Source organism: Ambystoma mexicanum, chromosome 6q, assembly GCF_040938575.1.
Source record: "Ambystoma mexicanum isolate Mex_15411 chromosome 6q, UKY_AmexF1_1, whole genome shotgun sequence".
NCBI lineage: Eukaryota > Metazoa > Chordata > Amphibia > Caudata > Ambystomatidae > Ambystoma > Ambystoma mexicanum.
The window spans coordinates 52388337-52411597 of NC_090937.1; the positions used below are offsets into that span (position 1 = coordinate 52388337).

The window sequence follows — 23261 nt, forward strand, 5'->3', positions numbered from 1 at the left end:
CTCCTATCATACAAATTCTGACTAAGCAAAGGAGTCTAATAGGAAAGTTGGGCATGGGTGATTTGGTGAAAGAATGACTGCTGTTATGTTAGAATGTCAATGAATGAAAATGTAATTGGTTACATATGAAACTCTATAGTATGATGGAATAGACAAGGGGAACAGTAAAAAATGTGCAAAAATAGAAATTATTTCAAGCGAAACTAAACCAGCATTTTAACCCCTCACCAGTTCAATCACCCAGCCTCCTGGATGAGCCCCCATTTCTGTATTTCAATGCTGATTTGCAATTGCTATGTCACACCAGCGTGTGCCTATAATTTTAAAAGTATCATAAATATTCCTACAGTTTTCTGTGTGTCAGAACATATTGTCGAGCTCTTAACAGTGCCTGGGTACATATACTGAGGGAGGAATAGCTGTTTCGTATCTTTCTTTGGTTATAGGATGAAAACTGATGTTATGTTGACAGCCTGAGGTGGGAGCTTCAAACAGACACTGCCATCTTTGTTGCGCACCTGCACCCCTGATTGTTAATACATTTTTGTTCTCTTGAAGTTAAATGCCAAAAGGAATTAGTTGTCCTGCATGCCAAGAAAAGATACTGAGATAAAGAATATGCTCATTATGCTGACTGTGGGCAGTAAGTGTGGTTTAGTAAATGTAGGTCACTCCATATGTAATACTCTAAAGGGACATGTACTGGTTGAGTACATGGAATTTGAAACGTATAGCTCGGAAGGAATGCTGGTCGGCAAGCTATCAAAGCTGCAGCATCCTGGATAGCGTGTAATGGGGCTAGAATGCCCCAATGCATAGAAGCAGCAGCAGAAATTGGGTGGTGTTTTGTGGTGTTTTAGCCCTATGGGGGAAACGGTAATACTTGCGTCTCCCCGGCCCCTTCTGCAAAAAACAGTAATTGGACTCTGACTAGCAGAACACACACATACATAATATAATACCATGTAAACATATAAACTCCAGTAAACCTACACATTTGAACGTGTGTGTGAGAGAGAGAGAGATATCGATCCCTCAGCAGGTGGGCAAAGAGATCACTGCATCCATTGGGGTCTGAAATGGAGTGTCCCTTTCTGCGAGACTGCATCACCCTGGGTTTCAACATCCAACTAACTTTCTTCATATAATGCTCTCTCCTTTATGGGGGCATCCCCCCACACCTCCCAACTGCACTCTGCTCTCGGCCGAAAAGCAGGGGCGCTCCTCTCGTATGCATTCCCAGACCCCTTATGCACCTGCAGTGCGCTTCGTCTCCCTTTCTGTATTCGTCCTTTGCAGTTAGCCCACCCGAATGCTGTTTTCGTGACCTTGCTCTGTTTTCCCTGCTTCTTGCTCATTCTGTGATTGGAAAAGAAAACGGCAAGAATGCTGTAAAGCAGTAGACGGTAGTCGGAATGCAGGGTTCACAATGAATGATTTATTGCTGAGTTAAACTTTCAAACTGCCTCTCATTATAAACAGCAAAACATGCTTAAATGTGGTTCAGCAGGCTTGCTCGGAAAAATGGGTGAATCAATTCAGAGTTTGCATGAATGTCCTCTTAAGCTTGGCTCCTCTTTTTGAAAACAAAATTATCAGGTCACATAACTTCCTTTCCCCGGACACTAGCTTTCCATTCCTTCGCCAGCTGTCCAAATTGGGTTTAAAAAAAAACGAAAAACAAACGGAGGGTAAACCCACAGAAAACACTGTCCTTTGAAAATGGTTTACGGCCAGACTTTCCTTGTCAGTGAATCCGCTTCGGTAGTGTTCCCGGCGCTGCCGCTCTTCGAGTCTCTCCTGGCCGAGGGTCTGCCTCCTGATAAGGATCTCTGTGGTGCCGAGCCTTCAGCCTCCTAGTACGCCCAGTGTACATCACCTGGGGATTCCTCCCACTTCTCTGTGGTCTCCGGCCAGGGCTGCTGCTGTAATGAAACACCTGATGAGTTTCCCGGGGCTTCTTTTAACTCCTACTTTGCTCCTCCCTTCCCCTCAGCTTCCACCCGCCTTTCCTGCCCACTTCCCACACCTGCAGCCATTTTGCCTTCACTCCTCCACCCTGCTCCATGCACTGTTTGTCCCACATCTGCAGCCAGCTTGCCTTCATACCTCCACCCTGCTCCAGGCACTGTTGGTCCATCCCAACCTGTCCTGCTATGAGAGCATCTGTCGCTGTACCGCATGACGGTGCTGTATCTATACCGCTTCCCTTTGTTCATTTTTATCTTTTCCCCCACCTGGTCTCCATTTCCCGTGGTGGTTTATGGGACATGTAGTTTTGTTCTGTCCTGCTGATGTAACTTTTTGGGTGCTGGGTCTGAAAGTTAGAATGGGGCTGTTTTTTATCTCCATTGCCTCTTTGACCTCCTCACACATGCATAGCAAAGTATCAAGTAATTATAGGCATATTCCTGTTACCCATCCACATCCCAAAAATCTTTTATCATACATGATGCAGCAGCAAGACATTTACAATCTCTACCATCAACATTTGCATATTGAAAATTCGGATCTGTGTGATCCAACCTCTGCTTCTTTTACAGCGACGGAAAAGTTTGCATTGGGAAATGCACGAACACAAAATGTTTGTACAGTTCCCATGTGAACATATTAAAAACACTACAAAACCCACACCCCCACGCACACACTACTTAACTTGCACCAGTTCCCTTTCACTTTTGTGAACGGGAACTGGCATTGCTGGGTCCTTCTTTTTTTTTCGGGTGTGCTGCGGGGTGTCCCCCGCAACACCCCGCTCACTGAACAGTGTAGTGAACGGGGTGTTGCTGGGGACACCCTGCAGTGTTTTTTTTTCTTTTTTTTTTTTTTTTTAAATGCATGACACCAAAGGTTCGAACTTTTGGTGTCATGCATTTACGACCTTTTGTATAGGTCAATCTTTTTTCGGTAATTGCGACCGATAATGAAAATTCCAGTAGATTTTCCCAATCCATGTTTCTAAAGCATTGTCCGGTATATGAATGTCCATAGCTACTGCTGAAATAATAGCTGGTTGAAGAAAAATGTAGTTGGTCATTTAGACATGCAATGATTTCTGTAAAGGTGTTTAAAACAAACTGCGTTGTCGAGCAACAGCTAAATGCCAATGAAGGTGTTTCATAGGAATGTATTTTATTTTCACATGCTGTGCTGGTATTCAAACGCACCCTTTCCGGATGACCATTAAAGAATAAAGGTTGTCCTTAGTTAATGGACCCATTTGTCTGAGCACAGCCATTGATCAAGAGACAAACATAGCCTTGAAGTGGAAATAGGTAAAGCAGTGCCTTTGAAAGGCAGTGTTCAATATAGTAACATCAGGCTGGACTTTGACAAAACTTAGTTTGACTGGAGTATATTATTTGCCCCTTAGATGCCAACTCTAAGAAACAAGAATCTGAATGGAAAGAGAAAGCTATCAAGGAGTTGGAAGAATGGTATGCAAGGCAAGATGAGCTACTACAGAAAACTAAAGTAAACAACAGGTAACGTTTCCGTTTGTAAATTGAAAACCTGCCAAGCAGCCCTTTTTTGGTTTCTGCAGTGTTTTACAGAGTTCAACCCCACAGATACAAGTTGTTTTTTTTCCATTTTTAGCAATTTAAACATGTATAGTTTAGGTGCATCTCAAGGTTTGACCCAATTCCTTTGTTTCCAACTTTTGTGAACTTTGTAATCAGATCACTGTCCAGCTCAAACTGTTTCCAGCATGAATAGCTTGAGTCTTTGGGACCACAGATATGCTTCCTTGGGCTGGTCGGTTCTTTGTGATGCTTCACCCTTCATTCTTTTCAACAATGCAGACGAGAAAAGGTTAGAAAATGTAAGTTTTAAGTTTGTTAGCAGCCTGCCCTGTTAAGAATAGCTGGTGCAAATTCCCTAGAGCAGGTGCACACCCCAAGTCCTGCTCACAGGCAAATGCAGACCACATTCTCGGGTATCAGGACCGAGAATAACATGAAGTTCATCAACGTTTTGTAAAGACACAAACAACCTTTCTGGGCTACCTAGATGACGTTTGTTTTCCCTTGTTCTGAAATACAATCCACAACCTGATCCAAAATGGAAGATGCCAAGTAGAACATTAGATCCAAGTAGCTGTGCTGCAAACCACCTATGCACCTCTGAATTTTAGTTACTTTGCTTATTCCCCAGCCATTTCTAAAAAACATTTTTTTTAACTTGTTTGTTTTGTCGGTTGCACAGGAATAGTTATCACATAGGTAAAGAGAACATAAGATGACAAGTCATAGTGGTTAAGCATGACATGGTAGAGATTATCTGATCCCTCTATTTCTGCCCATCCCAACCCCCCGTTCATGATTCCTGTAGGTCCTGCGGGGCAAGGTCGCAGGTGATCCAATCAGAGTTGAATTGGCGGGCCAATCGGGCGAGTCGAGGTTTGTGGGTCTGCGCTGGGAAATTTCGGTCATAGTCAATGATTGGGGCCCCGATATCTGTGAACCAGTGGAGGAGGCCTGCCCTAGCTGCCGTGACATTTTCAGCCACTAGGATATCCCCGAGTTTGGTCCACCAAAGGATCATTGACAGTCCTTCGGCGGTCTTGCAGGAGAGGGCAATGGTGATTCTCCCCGCTAGTAGCCGTTGCTTGAGGAGGTTAGCAGTTCTCCCAGTCTTCGGGTAGGCCTCTGGGGCAGGGGCATCTAGTAGGATGACTTCAGGTTCTTTGGGAAGTGTCACTTGAGTGTTGTCGTTTATGACAGTAATGCATTGGTGCCAAAATGTTTGTACTATGGGGCAGGTCCACCACGTATGTAGGTACGAACCCAGTTGTCCACATTTGCGCCAACAATAGGGTTCAAGAGATTGGTTGAAGTGATGTAGGCGAGTCGGGGGATAATACCAGTGTAAAAGCAGTTTATGGGCGCATTCCCTGTTGGTGATGCAGAAGGGGGAATGGGTTCTAGTCGAGATGTCCACCCATGTTTGATCTTCCAGATGGTGACACAAATCCTACTCCCATTGAGCCATGTATGGGGGTCTATTGATTCTTCCTGTAGCAACTTGTAGAGGCTGGAGGTCTTTCCCGGTAATGGCAGCCCCTGGAGGGTAAGTTCGAGGGGGGGGGGGCTAAGGAATAGAGTAGCTGCCCTCCGGATTTAAGGGTTAGAGCACCAGTGCCGGAGTTGTGAATAAGCGAGCCTGTCAGTTTCAGATAGGTGAAAGGCTGTTTTACAGAGGTGAAAGGTGCGGGACTGATAATTTTCAATCAATTACCCTAGGGTCTCAGACCCCCCTGATCCCCCCGCAACCCAGTTTCAAAAGTTTGAGGGGTGTGAACCTGGAGAGAAGGCCGGGTTATGAAAAATATGGGAGTGTGTCCAGGCCACGTGGGACACCCCCGACTTTACTGTTTTCAGTGAAATCCGATAAACACAGGAAAAACACCCCCCGGAAGAAAAGGTGCCTCCTAGGTTTAAACTGAAAAACACTTTCCTCTATCCCAGTGGTGCTTTAGTGTGAGCAGGAATGGGTGGAAGTTTGGGGGTGAAGGGGTGGCTTTAGAGGGGGCTTGGCGGTCAATAGGAAAAGTGCCTTACTCCACCATGTATGCTAGTTTGCCTTCTCCCATTGCTTCCCCCACCTGTCCCGTGACCTTATTAAAAAAAACCATGCACATTCTCTGTCTCGCTGTCTCTCTGTCTGATCAAGATCCCGTAGTGGATCCCGCCACTCGTCGACTAAATGATCGAAGAGATGGCACCATCGGTCGCCGTCCTCTTCATCATCGTCTGTCAAATCCCCCAGAAAATGTAAGCGCCCCCACAAAACATTCTTCTTCTGGAGAGTGGGAAGCATTTTGTGTGAAAATGCTAGAAACATTTGAGAAGGGCAAGCCTCCATCCGCACCTTCTACTGAAGCGGGACGAGAGTGGTCCTGGTCCGACACTCGCACACCCTAGAGCCCGGGTGATCGAAGAAAGACCCATCGAACCATCAAGGTCTGAGTCACAAGAGTCGTCAGTCATCGGCACCATCGAAGACTCCACATACCCCGTCAGCGCCTTTGTTGACGTCGACACCAAAATCATCTGTGCCAAAAATTACTGTGACTTCAACTCAGCCTACTGTTAAAACCCTTCTGAGCATGTTAAAACTGGCAGAGAGGCTAAATCAAAACCTCCCCCAAAGCCTACACCTTTGGTGGTTCCTGAGAAAGTTTATACTCCTTTGCCTAGAAAGGAGTACTTCAAATCCCTCACTTCGATTTTTGAGGAAGAGGAGGTTCCTTTTGTCCTTGAGTTTGGAACCCCTAATGTCCCAGATTGTTTAATCTCCGAGGAGAGTAAAAAGAGACATCTGGTTGACAAACTGCACAATGCTAGTGGTGTTGACACCTCACTTGAAACTGAGTTTGGTAGACAAGAGCCGGGGGAACTCACTGATTCCTCGTATCAGCATCTGATGTCAAAGGTAGTTGAATACCTAGGTTGGGCTAAACCATCAGGCCATTTCATCCAGGATGACCTTACTGATATTCTGGACCAAGCTCCACCTACAAACCCAATCTTACCTTTTCATGTGGCCTTACAAAATTGGGTGGCTAAAAATTGGCAATCCCTGGATTCTGTCCCTGTGGTGGATAAATCCCTCATGAGAATATACCGCCCTTCCATTAGCAACCCCGGCTATCTGTCCAAACGCCTCACTCCCAAGAGTCTGGTGGTCCAGGCAGCCTGAGCTACATCTAATAAAGCAGTGTACCCTACCATCTCTCCGGATAGGGACGACAAGCATGAGGATGGAGGGGGCGCAAGGTATTTTCAGCTGGGAGCATGCCCCTTAAGTCGGCCAACTCCACATGTGCCTTAGCCACATTTTCGTACACTCTGTGGGAGTGCATATCAATGGCAGCAGAGCACCGTCCAGGTGGGGAGGAAAGGGAAGGTTTCCTAGCTATTGTTAAGGATGGCAAAGAAGCCACGCAGGAATCCCTTCCATCTGGATAAGGCACTGCAGGCGGCATCAGCAAGTCTATGGCTACAAGCACGGTTATGCACAGATTTGCGTGGTTAGTCTGGTTTCACACCAGATGTGCAGTCCCGTCTTCTAAACATGCCATTTGACAGGTCTCGCCTTTTTGGTAATAAGGCTGACAAGAGCCTTGAGAGGTTGCCAATCTCAAAGGTGGCTGCCCAATCTTTAGGGGCCGCTGTTAGGCAACGTCAGCCTTTTCGTTTCAGGACAACCTTGGAGGGGGCGATCCTATCGTTGCTACTCCTCATTTGGAAAGGCAAGAGGAATGGCCAGTCATAGAGGCCAAAGAAGAACCCCTAGTGGTGAATGAGGAAAGTGCAAAGCCAGTTCCGGCTTCCTTGCCATCGGCAGCTGCAGCAACCGCTCAAACCACTGAGAGCTTCCGTCAAAAATCACTGGTGGGGGGCAGACTGTCTCAACATCTCGAAAAATGGCGAGCCATTACTTCAGATGCCTGGGCTCTGGAAACAATAGCCCAACGTTACTGCCTTCCATTTATAACGCAGCCTCACAACAATCCACAGGGGAAACACTCTTTGAGGATTCCAACTCTGCTCCTTGTGCAGGAAATGTTAACCCTGCTAGAGAAAGGTACTATAGAACCAGTACCTGTAGCAGAGACGAACAAGGGTTGGTATTCCCCATATTCTTTGATCCCCAAGACAGACGGGGGGACTGGACCCATTTTGGACTTCAGATACTTGAACAAGTTCCTCAGGAAGGACAAATTCAAGCTGGTCACACATTCTCGGATCCTTCAGGCACTCAACTTCAGGATTGATTGGTGTCATTAGACCTTCAGGATGCGTATTTTTATGTGCCAATCCATCTCAAGCACAGGAAATGCCTATGGTTCGCTGTTGGCGGCTCGCACTATCAGTTTTGAGTCCTGCCATTCGGGTTGACCTCCGCCCTGAGGGTTTTCACCAAACTGATGGCAGTGGTGGCAGCGCATCTCAGGAGAGGGTGGGGGGGGGGATTCATGTCTACCCCTACCTGGAAGATTGGCTGATCAGGGCGCGCTCTCCTGAACAAGCCCTGGATCATCTCCGTCACCTGCCACTCCCTTCAGACTGGGCTTCTCCCTCAATTTCAAGAAGTCACAGATGGCACCTTCCCCGCAGCTCTAGTACATCGGAGCTGTATTATTCATCTTTGGGGAAAGAGCTCGCCACCAAAGGCGAGGGCTCAAGACATTGTTCCAATGGTTACCAAATTCCAAACTGCCCAGAATCTTCCAGCCTTTGATTTCTTAAGGTTGCTCTGCCTCCTGGCATCCTGCATTTTTCTGGTGCCAGAAGCCCACCTGAGAATGAGGTCCCTTCAATGGGCTCTAAGAACTCCATGATCAGTTATCAGGAAAGATGACGGACCGACTTCATGCTCCAAGCAGGGTAGCACAGGATCTTCTGTAGTGGGCCTGCGAGGACAATATTCTGAAGGGAGAACTTTTTTGGCAACCATGGCCAGAGATTACAGTCGTGACGGACGCCTCACTCATGGGGTGGGGATCCCATGCTAACGATCTATCAGTCAGCGGTCGTTGGTCTCCATTGGAGTCCAAACTACACATCACCCTTTTGGAGCTGAGGGCAATCAGACAAGCGCTGAAGGCCTTCCTGCCCTCCGTCAGAGGAAACAATGTCCTGATAATGACTGACAACACAGTGGCCATGCATTATCTTCAACAAAAGGGTTGGTGTAGGGTCACTACCACTGTGCAGAGAGGCAATGCAGCTCTGGTACTGGGCAATTTAAGAAGGAATCTCCTTTTCTGATGTTTGTTAATCTGTTTAGAATCACATGCTGTGCATAGTCCGACATCCAGTGGTCACTCTGGAGTATTGCATTTCTCCTTTTCGTAGTCGAAAAGGGGACGTCGACAAGGTGTCTAACGCTTTCCCTATAGTGACGTGCAGTGTACCCACAATCCCTCACGCGTTGATGTCCCTCAGATTGTTTTTTTTCCGCCCCAATATTGGTCGCCTTAACGCGGAGCTCCTTCGAGAGAAATTGCAAAACATTTACTCAACCCTTTGGTCAGTATTTATTATACATTACATTAGATCCCTCCTTCGGCGAAGCTGTTTCACCACCGAGTAAGGACTTTGCCGGCGGTGACTTTGCCGGCGGTGACTTTGCCGGCGGTGACTTTGCCGGCGGTGACTTTGCCGGCGGTGACTTTGCCGGCGGTGACTTTGCCGGCGGTGACTTTGCCGGCGGTGACTTTGCCGGCGGTGACTTTGCCGGCGGTGACTTTGCCGGCGGTGACTTTGCCGGCGGTGACTTTGCCGGCGGTGACTTTGCCGGCGGTGACTTTGCCGGCGGTGACTTTGCCGGCGGTGACTTTGATAAATATATACAATTCTAAAGTGGTACCACCAATGTTATCAAATCTCATTAAAGTGCATCTACTGTACGGTTAAAATGTCACACAGATTAATAACGAGGAAACCAGCGATAGAGATGGGAAGGAACACAAGATGGCAGAATGCTGACCCCTACCACGAGGCACAGTTCTGTGTGGAGATCCCCCACCTGGGCAACCTGTAAAATAAAGATATATCGCACAAGCCCAGTCCATATGTTCAAAAGTTTCACTTCTTCCTACTAAGGTTTTACCCCCAATGTACCTGGTGGAGTAGAGTTCTCCGACGATGCGCCGACCGATCCTTCTTGAGTGCCTCCCTTTCAGGCGGGAGCCACGGATCGTTGAGAGGTGTCGGGGAACTTGACGTTCGGTGTCGGGGAATCGACGGCCCTTCTTGAATGCCCTCCCTTTAGGGCGGGAGTCACGGGTCGTCGAACATCTGACGGTGAACAGGGTGAACTACGGCAGGGAAGTGACAGCTTCGCTCCTAACGTTGCTCGTCGACGACAGAGCGTTGGCGTCCTGCAAGGAGGATGCGTGCAGGGCACCTCAGTGACGATAGTTCTGGACCGCAAAGAGATGAACTGTGGCCCAGCAAGGGTGTCGAGTCGTCGGCGTCTCTGGTCTTTAGGTGGCGGGAAACCCACCGGTGGGTGTGTCGACGGTCGGGCCTTCTCCAGTGGGAGACAAGCGGGTGACGATGCAGACGAGAGCTTCCGATGATCAATGGAAGTTCTTAGGCAAACGGGAGCACGGCGGCTCCGGTCGGCCACTGCAGTCGTCGACAGTGGCGGACAACAGTCCGAGTGCTTCTCCTTGGAGTTCCGCAGCAGTCCCCGTATCGGGTCGGCAGCCTGTTGAAGGTCTGTCTACCAGGGAGCGTTGGCAAAGATCAGCTGTGCACGATGGTCCCTCGTAGGGGGGCAGAGGGCGCCTTATCAGGTCCTCTCTGGGTCAGTCCTTGAAAACACAGCAGCTTTCAGATTGTGAAGGAGAGCCGCAGCACTTCTTCTCGTCCAGCAGGGTTTCAAGGTCAAGCGTCAGTTACTCGTCATAGTGGACTTCAGCTTCTGAACACGATTCCTAGCAGTGAGAGGTCCCCAGATATACTGTTGATCTCCCATTCATTCCGCTGGGTCACACTCAAGCATCCAATCACGACTATGGGCATTCATGCAGGCAGGCAGCCAATCGGCACACAAGGTATTCAGGCCATTCACTTCTCTCCAGACACTCGCAACAAGTTATGTGTATTGGGACAAGTACCGAGCCATTCAACACTCCAAGCTGCATTCATAGCGGTTTCGGGCAGGGTTGTCTCAGTCATTGTGTTAACCACCAGATACTAGACACCCACAACAGAGAATGCATATTCGTCACACACTAGGTTCACCCGGTCCCACCCACAGGAGGTACACACAACATACATCACCGGGAAGGCTCCAGCTAGTCTGTCTGGGCCTTCACAACAACGCCATATATGGCATTTCCACCCAACAGTCAGTCAGGGGGAAGGGACAGAGTCAGGGCTTCCCAGGACTTTGGGAAAACAAGGTAATGGGTAATAGAAAGTAAGAGGCCACAGCAGCCATCTTGTTTTCCATCAGGAATCTGATCCCAATCGCAGGGCCGAGGTATCCCAAAATGGAGGATACTCAGCGCACCTGTCAATTTCAGCATGGAGCTGCCACCAGCCCATACCCTGCTCTGCGGGCCACTCATAGGTGCCCAACAACATACACTAAGGGCACAGGATTGTACCCCCACCCATGGGTGCCATAAGGATATCCCACGGGTCTGTTCACCAAACCTAAAGAGAGAGCTGCACCGCCAGGAGTCCCACATGAACTCCTGCGCGGAAAACACGACAGAACACACGATAAAAATCAGTAAAGGACAAGGATACGAGGCCCTGTCCCTCAGATGCATTTCCAGCATCACACCGCCGCTGAGTGTGACGAGGACCGTGATAATCCGACCTCCGTTTCGGAGGAAGTAGACCTCTCTAAGGAGCGTACCTGCTCCTCAGCGTCTGTCCCCGGCTCCGACAAGTTCGGCTCATGCCCTACTTATGGGGATGAACACCCCAGCGACACTGACGAACACAGAAAACATAAACTCACAACCCACGGCATTTTGTCGGAGAGGAAGAAAGCCCTAGCGCCAACGGAGATGCCGGGCCCACCGGCTTCCTCCACCGACTGTAAGGGTCGCAAGCCCTCCCCGCCAGCGCAAACGCAACTAGCGACTGGGCAACCTGCAGACAAGGGCGCTACCACCAAAACGCCAGGTGACACGCCTCGTAAGAGTGCGACCGTCGTCGAAAGAGACTCTGCACCACCCAGCACGACGCCAGACGAACCCTCAACGGAGAAATTAATAGTTGAGAGCTTGGCTCGTATAGTTTCCACTGACGCCCAGAGACGGACGGCGGGTGATACGCTGAGGCCCGCTCACAAGGCCAGAGAGACGTTGAGGAATGCCGGAAGGCAGTCAGGAACCGATCCCGCCATCGAAGGAAGGCCCAAGCCTACGAGAAGGTTTCTCAGAAGGCGAAGGGACTTTATCCTCGACGTTATGGGACCGATCTAGACGGCTACAGGCAGAGGAGCCTCCTTTTTCGCCTCCAGACCGTTCTGGGTTACCACATTGACATTTGAGAGATTCCAATCTTGTATGGACAAGCTGGCTAGATCTATGTCCACTCCTGAACATAAAACACCCAAGAGGCCAAGGGAGATGCTTCATGAGGACCCCAGGGCTAAATATCCTAGACTATTTGACCCCCTTCAAATGGAGACTAATACTTATGACCTCACTGAAGAAGACTCTCACTTCCAAGAGGATGAGGAGTTCTTAACAATTGGAGCCCAACAGAACCTCAGGGTTTTGAGGAAGACCCTGACATAGGTGGGGTGGGGGGCTTCGAAGAAGACCCAGATGAAGGTGGCTCACAGCCTTGGCAGTCCCCAACAGAGTCTACAGACCCCGAGATCCTGAACCTTTCCTCTCCTCAGACCACACCGGTCAGGAACCAGTCACCTATAGATGACCAACCCACTTTCAATGCGCTACTACGGAAAGCAGCAGCGCACTTTGAAATTGAGACTGGGGAAATTACTCCCGATATTGATTTTGTAGGAAAAATCATTAAGGAAAAAACTCCCACTAGCCAGACCATTCCCCTCCTCGCCTGTTAAGAGACGAATCATCCCATCGCTGTCTACACCTGCGTTGGTTAGAGGGGTCAACCCGAGAATTGAAAAACTGTTTACTCCCTCTCCTTTGGACCCATTATACATTAAGGGTCACTCAATACCAGATTCCTTGGTGAAAGGAAGGAAAGCAACTGTACGCCGTGGGTAAGAGAATTACAGCCTCGGCAGCTTTTTCCACCAGAATTGCCAATAATACCTTACTGGCAAGTTATGCTGATGCCCAATGGGGAAGGTTATGGCAAGACTTCGAGGTCCCCGAGCCCTTAAGAACTCTGGTTAACCAGAGCATCATAAAAAGCACACTTGCTGCAGAAATGGCTGGCCGCTCTTTAGTCCAGAGGATACTTCTGACGCGTCATGTCTGGCTACGCAACTCGGGGTTTAAGCCAGACACCCAGGCGTTACTCATTAATAAACCAATAGAGGATTCTAACTTCTTTGGGAAAGCGGTAGATGACGCACTGGAGACCGCAAAGAAGGATTTCGACACCCTAAAGACTTGAGACCAAATCTCAAGGCCTCCCAATAAGCAAGGATTGGCAACAAACGCTTTTTTTGAGGCCAACGTCAACAGCAACAACAGCAGTACACTGCAGGCAACTGGTACTCTACTCAGGGAACCGGTGGGCAATGCACTCGGAGGACAACGCCGTGGCAAGGGTAGAGGTCGGGGCCCCACTCCCAGAGGTTCCCTGGCTACCAACACCAAATGACCCAAAGGTTCGGGCCCCATCCCATGCATCGCCGGTCGGGGGCCGGTTAACATCTTTCCTACCAGCATGGGAGGGAATAATATCAGACTGCTGGGTATTGTCAACTATAGCCCACAGTTACTGCATAGAATTCAGTCGGTCCCCCAAGTACAGACCCCCAAGGGGACGACGCATATCACCGGAGCCCCTCGCCATCCTTCAAGAAGAGGAACTGCTGCTACTAAAAGGAGCAATAGAGTTTGTGCCTCTATCACAGGTAACAGAAGGTATTTATTCAGTGTACTTCCTTGTACCCAAAAAGGACTTAACCATGCGCCCTGTACTAGATCTGCGCCCAGCGAACAAATTTGTCAAACCTCAAAGGTTTCGCATGGTGACCTTACAGGAAGTAATCCCCCTGCTTTCACGGGGAGATTACATTACAACACTGGACATGAAAGATGCATGCTTTCATATTTGAATGTTGCCAGCGCACAGAAAATACCTCCGGTTCATGATAGAGGGCAAACACTACCAGTTCAGAGTGCTACCCTTCGACATGGCGTCAGCGCCGAGGGTATTCACGAAAGTAGTGGCAGCGGCCCACCTGCGCAGGTTGTCCATCCCAGTATACCCTTACCTCGACGATTGGCTCATAACAGGGGATTCTTAAGAGACATGCTTCTCAAATACCCAAAAGACTGTAGACCTTTTGTTCCAACTGGGCTTCTCCATCAATGAGAAGAAGTCCAGCCTAGAGCACAGCCAGATCAAACAATTCCTAGGGGCTCTAATTTGAACAAAGGACGGCCTTGTCTTCCCCTCCAACGAAAGGGTCCAAAATATGCTGTTTCAGATCCCTCAATATGTGGCCGGTCGAGAGGTGACGGTATGCAAAGCAAGGCGTTTTCTAGGAATTATGGCGTTATGTATATATTTGGTACCTCACGCGCGCCTGCGTATGCACCCAATGCAAGAGTGGCTCAACAGCCAGTGGCTCAACAGCCAGGCTAGCGGACAATGGGACTATCTAGTGGTGGTCTCGCAGGCCTTGGTTCTCTCGCTACGGTGGTGGTCGAAGGAAAACCTTGTAATAGGGAAACCATTCGCCACCCCCGCAGTGGAAGCCATTCTAACCACAGATGCATCCCTCACAGGATGGGGGGGGGGGGGGCTCACCTATTCTATCAGACTGCACATGAAGTTTGGACTGCGAGTGTCGTGTCCAAACACATAAACTTGCTGGAACGGTTAGCGGTCTTCAAAGCACTGAAGGCTTTCCAGGCACACCTGCAAGGGAAGACAGTGATGGTCCTCACAGACAGCGCCACAGCCATGTACTACCTGAACAAGCAAGGGGTCACACACTCTCCAGGACTGTCCAAGCTGTCCCAGAACATCTGGAAGTGGGCTCTCAAGCACATGTTCCTGTTGTCACAACATGTACCAGGGGAACTCAATCTGCTAGCGGACAAACTCGGCAGAGACTTCCCTCTACCCACAGAGTACGAATGGCGGTTACGAGAAGACAGTCTTCGACGTTTTTACACAATGGGGATTCCCAGAAATGGATCTGTTCACAACTCTGGAGAACTCCCAATGCCAATGCCTCCAGGTACCCCCAGAACCGATCCAAGGGGAACGGTCTCTGGATGACATGGTCGGGGAAATTTGTTTACGCTCCCCCCCCCCCAAAAACCCCCGACTCCCGTTCTCAACAAAATAGTGCACACGATGCACCAGGAACCAGTCACCATGATACTAGTGGCCCGTATGTGGGCCCGGCAGCCATGGTTCGCTCACCTGATGGAGATGTCTCTATCTCCACCGGCGAAACTACCCTGCCCGTACAACATGCTGTCACAGGACAGGGGCAAGACGATACACCCATGCCCACAGACCATGAATTTAGCAGCCTGGCTCCTGAGGTCATAGAATTTGGACATTTACAGCTCCCTCAAAGATGCATGGACATTCTTAGGGAGGCTAGAAAACCTAACACTCGTTACTGCTATTCTAGCAAGTGGAAGAGATTCGTCATCTGGTGTAGAGGTAAGAGCATCAACCCCGTTGACTGCTTTCGCACACAGATTGTTCTTTACCTGACTCACTTATTAGACTCAGGATTGGTCTTTAATTCTATTAAAGTTCATCTAGCTGCACTTTCCACATACACCACTGCTCAACTCCGTGTCATGGTGGAAAGTCCCAGTTATTAAAGCCTTCATGGAGGGAGTAAAGAGGATACACCCTCCTATATCTAACCCAGCTCCCGGATGGGACCTAAATGTGGTAATTACCATGCTTATTGACTCACCCTTTGAACCCATGCACAAAGCATCTCTTAAGAACCTCACTCTTAAAACTGCTTTCTTAATGGCTATCACCTCAATCGGGAGAGTGAGTGAACTACAAGCACTCTCTATACTAGACCCCTTTTGTAACAGTTCACAAGGATAAGGTGGTTCTACGCACACATCCTAGGTTTGCACCAAAATGTATTTCTAAATTCCATGTCAACCAGTCAATAGAAATACCAACGTTCTTTCAAAACCCTTCAAATTTGGGAGAAAGGAGCCTGCATACACTGGATGTGCGCAGAGCTGTCTAGTTTTATATGGAAAGAACTAGACGTCTGAGAAAGACTAATCAGTTCTTTGTCTCGGTGGCATCAGGAAGGGAAGGAGATGCAGTTTCAAAATCCACTACATCTAGATTGATTGTCCAATGCATCACTCTCTGTTTCTCTCTTGCTAAGAGAGAATTACCCTTCAAGCCGAGAGCATATTCTACTCTAGGCACTGGGGCTTCCATAGCATTCATTGGAAATGTCTATCTTGAGTCCATTTGCAAAGCAGCAACCTGGAGTTCTGTACACCCCTTTGGAAAACACTACTGTCTAGATGCCGACTCTAGATCTGATTCCCAGGTGGGACAAGCAGTATTAAGACATCTTTTGTCTACTGTTCCTTCTCACAACCCACCTCCAACTCCGGGTACTGCTTGCTAGTCTATGCACAGCATGTGATTCTAAGCAGATTAACAAACATCAGAAGACAATGCATTACTTACGTTAAAAGCATTTCTGATGGTTGTATCTGCTTAGATTCACATGCGTCCACCCTTCCTTCTCGGATGGAAGGAACATCGACATCCTTTATCTCTTTTCTGTACTGACTCATGTCTATAGGCTCCCTCAGGGCAGAAAAATACAATCTGAGGGACCTCCACGCGTGAGGGATTGTGGGTACACTGCACTTCACTATAGTGATAGTGTTACAGACACGCCTTGTCGACATCCCCTTTTCGACTACGAAAAACAAAATGCAATACTCTGCAGTGACCACTGGATGTCGGACTATGCACAGCATGTGAATCTAAGCAGATAGAACCATCAGAAAAGCTTTTACGGTAAGTAATGCATTGTCTTCGACAGTTCACCTAGCCGGGGAGGAAAACACGATTGTGCACGCTCTGAGCAGGCAGAGTGCAGTGTCACACGAGGTCAGGAAGTCCTTCAAGAGATCTTTGCCCTTTGAGGTACCCCTCACATAGACCTGTTGCGACCGGGATGAACCGGAAGTGTGAAAGGTGTTGCTCCAGGGAATTTCCTCTTGAGAGGAGCGCTAGAAAACGCATTTGTGGTGGATTCGGAGTTCGCTCTACTTTAGGCGTTTCCACCGATCGCCATCATTCCTCAGGTAATGGTTCGGAAACTGCATGATCCTAATTGTCCTGGATTGGGCCAGGAGAACGTGGTACCCGCACCTTCTAGATGTGCCCATCTGTCCTCCGATTCATCTTCCGCAGAGAGAGGATCTTCTCTCTCAAAGGGAGGGACAGGTTCTCCATCCAGAGGTCAACACTCTCAACCTTCACACTTGGTTTCTAAAAGGCTGAGCTATAAGGATTGGGACCTACCGGATGATGTCATGGAGGTGTTGCTTTTGTCAAGAAGGCCAGCAACAAAATCCCTTTGCCGTTGGAACAAGTTTTGCGCCTTGTACAGAGAAAAGAATGTTGATCCTTTTCTATGTTCAACTCCAGAGGTGTTATCTTTCCTCTTATCATTGGCACACAAAGGTCTCAATGTTGTGACCATTAAGGGTTACCTGGCAGCGCTCTCCATTTTTAAGCGCTCTTCGGAAGAATGCGCCTACTTTAAAATACCCTTGGTGATTCAATTTCACAAATGTGTTCCCACCTTCTTTTCAAGTCCCAGTTTGGGATCCTAATCTGGTTCTAAAGTTTTTAATGTGTGCCCCATTTGAACCCTTGCACACATGTCCGTTGAGGTTGTTGACCTTCAAATCCATATTTTTGATTGCATTGACATTTGCACATAGTGAGTTGCAGGCACTTTCCTCTAGGCCACCCTATACTGTATTCCACAAAGACAGGGTTGTGTTAAGGATAAAACCCTCATTCCTACCTAAGGTTGCATCTGATTTCCATTTAAATCAGAAAATGTTCTGCCGGTGTTGTACATCCCCCCCCGCCCCCCCCTCGTAGCATCCTCCTGATAAAGAAGACGACTCCATAGGTTGCACCCTAGAAGAGCTTTAAGCTTTTTTATTTCTAGCTTCTCCAAACTCAGAGTTGGTGACCAACTAATTATTAGTTACACCAGAAGGAAATTGGGTCAAGCTGTTTCAAAACTGACTTTGTCAAGGTGGATTATTCTTGGCATCTCTGTTACAAATGTTACAAATTGGCAGGCAAGAACCTGCCAGAAGGCTTGAGAGCTCATTCTACCAGAGGTATAGCCTCTTCTGTAGCCCTTCAAGGGGGCGTACATATTAAATCTCTGTGATGCAGCAACTTGGTCATTACATGTCAAAGATGTGATATACGTTGGAGGAACAGCCAATCGAAAGAACGTTACCAGTTGGTAAGTAACGTGTTCATCTCTGCAGAGTCACTGGCCGTTTGGGCTGCAGGGGGGGGGCTAACTCCTCTTTGACCCGTCTGTGTTTGAGTGTGTGACGGTCACTGTTCTGGCCCTTTATGTAAAAGTACTGTTTCTGGGACAAGCTTGCATACTGACGATTAGTCTGTAACAACTCTTTGTGAGGATACCTTGCATCGCTGTTGTCTGTTGTCTACCACTGGATGGGACGTGTGTGTGTGTGTGTGGGGTAACTGCCCAGCTGCGGCCTATTCAATGCATACAAGCTTCAGTGCGTGTTATGAGGCTAGTTTACCCTGTTGCTACACATTCAGTACCAGGGCAAACATGCAGGCCCTCCTGCTTCTGTCCCCACCTCTCCTTGGAAATGATACAATTAGTGTTAATAGAATAGCGGTGTCCAAGGATGAAGGGCTAATATCACTGCTTGATCTGAAAAACATTAAAGTAAAAATGCATCTTTTCACATATTTGAATTACTTGGTGCAAAGTATGGATTATAAAGATACTGGTTTTAGTTATAATATACTTTACTCCCCTAAATAAATGCCACAAATTTAATGGGATTTGATTTTATTTTGCTCCCTAAAAATCATTTTATTTCCTACTTAAATGGGAAGTAAAATACTCCAATATGTAAAGTTATCCTAACCATTATTTTTAAACCACCTCAGAATTGTATCTTGGAGTCTTGGGCATATCACACTAGGAACCCACGTGTCGGTATGCCCCATTTAGGGAGGAGACTCCCTCGGGGAAGAAAATAGTAATGGTTGGCGTGGCAGTGCTTCGACAAGCAAGCTAGTCCCTTGGTTTTTTTAATATACATTTTTTTTCCTCTTCTGTATGTTATTTAGGATTTGTAGAGTGCTCCGGCAGTAATTTCTTGTTCTTGCCATTAAGACCTATGGAACCTGCTCCAAAAAGCCAAACTGCTACGCTACCTCCACTGTGCACACAAGCAATGCTAGATATTAATGTAGTCTGTCTTGTAGACCTTGGTCTTCCTTTTGTTTTTTCTCATTAATGACCAGTAAAATAGTGAATCTTTGGGTAAAATAGTGAATCTTTGGGTGTATTATGGGTGAATGGAAACTGTTTTCATAAGATGGCTGGAAAGTGGAAAATATTTTTTGGTGGATGCTTGTGAATCTGCACAGGTCGCTATTTAGGGGTTGGTTCGGAGTATTAAATTTCCTCTTTTTGCAATAGAAAATAGTGTGCTGATGGGTGCATGCCTGTCGCACCAGACCTACTCTACATGTGCAGGTACCCACGATCCATCATGGGTGAATGTCCTCAGTTACCCCACCCCAAACATCTGTTGGTTGTGTGCAAACAGAGTAGAAACAAAAACATTAAATTCCTTGATCGGTAACCGAAAACTGCTGCAGTGTCAACATCGGGAAGTCAAGAGGCTGAAACTGAATAATGCTGCTCGACAAACGTACAGTAGGGGGAGTGGAAGAGTCACACTAGAATGACTCTAATCCAGTGGTATTCAAACCTTTTTATATGGAGCCCCCCCCTTGTTAAAATATTACATCCAGTCTCCCCACAAGCTACAACTGCTTATATTTTCTATTAAATGCCTATAGATTCTCCTTTGAAAGCAGTAATTAATTACTCTTTAAGCACCTTGGCCCCTCTGCAACATCTTTCGGTCGTGCCCCTCAGTTTGAAGACTTCTGCTCTAAACCATGTTCATATTGTACTTGCATCTGTACTCTATACCCTACTCGCTGACCACCCATGTAGATCAGTCCATTTAAATTGTGTCCCAAGTAACATGAAATAGCCTGGGAATACACAGGGTTTACTCTCCAAGCAATCATGCTGAGGACCAGTGTCCGGCGTGCAACACCTTCAAGCTCAAATCACTTTAGGAGTGCAAAGTTCAGTGCTGACAGCTCAACTCTATGCAATCCAAGTTGGCTCAAGGCAAATGGTCTCAGGCAGGGTTATTTAGTTTGAGTAATTGACTGCCGAGATTGGGGTAGACGTGTGCAATCACACAATGAGGTTTCAAAGAGGAAAGCCTTGCATTTTGGCCCACAGCTACAAAGACCGGGCGAGGCTGTGGAGAAGCCCCCTGGCTACAACAAGATTGTTTCTTTGGCTTAAAATGTAGGCTGCATCTGGCTGGAGAACCTGAGCAGTGGAGGCCAGGAGGGCGTCAAGATGGAGTTTGTATTTTACACACTATGCCTTCTACAGAAGGCACTCCAGTTTGTTCCTTCGTATGACCATTTAGTCGTTATGGGAGCTCTAGTGAATTCACAACTGGATTACTGCAACAGCCTACTTGCAGGTATTTTGCTCAAACAACCGCAGTGGCTGCAGAAATCACATAATGCAGCTGTTGGACTGGTATTCAGAGTGGAGAAGTCTGCCCCTGTCCCCCTCCCCCCCGAACCTCATCTGTGGACTGTGCCGCTCTTTGCACTGGTTAACTGTGAATGATGGAATTGATTTTAAGGTCCTTTTTGTTTAGTATTTAAATTTTAATGTTAAAGAATATTTGTACCGCGCACTATCACCAGTGCCCATTGGTGTTCTGGTGGCTCTAAAAAAAAAAAAGAAAGGGGGTGGGGCATTTAGTGGGAATGAGCTGGAAAAGTGCAAGAGAGTAGTGATGTGCTGTTGGCGGCCTCAGGGGTTGACTGGGCTTGTGGTGTTTTCCGGTCGGTAGGTTTTGTGTGTTGTTGTGCGAGTCTGTGTGGTTTGTTTTGTTGTTGCAGTGTAGTGAAGTTTGTGCGAATTGTTTTAGGCTTGTGGTTGTTTGGTTAGGGTTTGCAGAGGGTTGAAATTTAGTGGATTGATTAATTAGCATTGCTGTTTCGAATCGAGGTGCTAAACCTCTGTATTACCTTCAAGTGGGGTGTGCAAGCGTCTCCGTCCAGATCTGGGACCGTCCGATACTCGCAGACCCTTTCACACATGGCATCCACTCTTATTCATAACCTTGCCCAAGTTCGGCCCCGGCTATCTAGGCGATACCGGTCATCCTAAATTATTTTGTCATCCTTTGTGTTTCCCATTCAATTGTTTCATTTTTTTCAGTCTGAATCTGTGATGTTGAAGAGCCAGGTTTTTAGTAATTTTCTGAATTGTACGTGGTCTTCAGTGTTTCCTATTTCTTCCGGGGTGTTCCATGTTTTTGCGGCTAAGTGGGAGAAGGAGGAGCACCCAAGTTTTTTTCTTAAGGTATGTTTTTTTTTTTTCCAGGAGGATTTTGTTACTTGACCTGAGGAGTTTCGTAGGCTTGTAGATTTTCTTTTGTAGGAATTCAGCTCCTTGACCGCTGATTGCCCTGTGTGTTATGCACATTGTTTGGAAGGTGATGCAATGTTTGGGAGCCAATGCAGTGTTTTTAGTGCTGGAGTCATGTGGTCTCTTCTGGATAGTTTGAGGAGAAGTCTGGCTGCTGTATTTTGGAAACGTAGTTTCTTCAGGAGGTATTCTGGTATCCCGATATAGAGGCTGTTTGCATAGTCGTTTCTTGACCTGATGAGGGCAACGATTGAGTGTTTTGTGGGTGATGTAGAGGAAAGGTAAGATTCTTCTTGTCGTGTGATGGAGGATGAAGCATTTCTTGATTATTGCATTTATTTGCGGTTCCAAGGTTTGGGGTGTTGTCCATCAGGGCTCCCAGATTTTTTACTACCTTAGATGGTGTTGGTGCGGTTCCCATTTCCGTTGGCCATGGGATGTAGCTGTTGTTCTCTTGGTTTTTGGATGTAATCATGATTTCTGTCTTTTCTGGGTTGATTTTCAAGTTGTTGACGTTCATCCAGTTAATGGCTTCTTTTAGACACTCTGTTAGGGTTAAGTGATCGGCTTGAGTGTCTTCGATTTTGTAGATGATTTGAGTGTCATCTGCGTACGTGCAGCATGTGATTTTTGTATTTTGTGAAGATTCTGATTACTGGAGTCTGGTAGATGTTGAAGTACAGCGGTGATGGTGAGGACCCCTGTGGCACTCCAGTCGTTAACTCGTGGGGTGGATTTGAAGGGTTTTATCCATACGGTTTCTGTTCTGCCTCTTAGGAATAATTTAGTCTAGAGTAGTGCCATTTCTGTAATGCCTATGTCTTCTAGCCTTTTGGTTAGTGTGTCACGGCTGACTATGTCGAAGGCTACGGAGAGGTTGAGCAGAATGAAGACTGGGGCTGTGTCGGAATCCGCATGTGTTTTTAGGTCATCACAAATGGATAGTGGTGCTATTTCTGTTCCTCTTGCGGGTCTGAAACCGACTTGTGCTTGGTCTAGCAGGTGTTTTTCTACGTGTTCTTGGGTTAATTTGTATGCAAAGGTTTCAAGGAGTTTTGCTGTGTAGGGAATGTTTGAAATCGACCTGTAGTTGGAGAGGTATTCTACGTCACCACTTGTTTTTTAAAAACGGTTTGATATATGCAGATTTGAAGGTTCTTGGTACAGTTCCTGTTGCTAGAGAGATTTGGGAGGTTTTTGTAGAATTCTGATGGCGTTCCTTGTGCAAGGATTGATTTTACATGTCAGGGGGGCAGGGATCCATGGGTGATCCTGCTCTCTTGCTGTGTTTTACCAGCAAGACGAATACCTCTGATATTTCAGGAATGTTTTTGAGTTTGTGCTGTTTTGTATGATTTGTCGGATGTCATTGATTTTGTTCTTGAAGTGGTCTGCTAAGTCATTGCAAAGTTTCTGAGGGGGCGTGGTGTGTTCTCACAGTCTGATGGGTTTCTCTTTTTTAATGTTGTTGAACATTTCTTTTTGTGTTAGTGGCATTGGAGATTCTGGCATCATAATGCCTTCTCTTTGCCTTTTGCATTTCCTTTTTGTATGCATGGACTTGTTTTGGAAAAGTATTTTCTTGTCTAGGTTGTAGTCTTTCCTCCATTCTAGCTCCATCTTCTTTTCCTTTTTCATGGTGCTTAGTAGTGGGGTGAACCATTTTGCCATTGCCCTTTTTTTTGATGGGGTGAATAGTTTTTCTGGGACGATGTTTTCAGTTGTATCAGCAATCCATTTGTGAAGTAGCTCTGCTTTCCCATCTAGGTCAGCCAGCTCTAGTTCTGTAGTTGAGGGTT

At 47.3% G+C, this 23261-nt stretch overlaps 1 protein-coding gene across 3 annotated transcripts in view; it reads left to right on the forward strand.

Annotated features, from left to right (window-relative positions):
• CLTA (clathrin light chain A) overlaps nucleotides 1-23261 on the forward strand; it is a 297566-nt gene that overhangs the window by 186845 nt on the left and 87460 nt on the right. For all 3 annotated transcript variants that reach the window (XM_069630466.1, XM_069630465.1, XM_069630464.1), the window contains exon 4: nucleotides 3374-3485. In XM_069630466.1, coding sequence (XP_069486567.1) covers nucleotides 3374-3485 — 112 coding nt within the window. The remainder of the gene's footprint in view (nucleotides 1-3373; nucleotides 3486-23261) is intronic.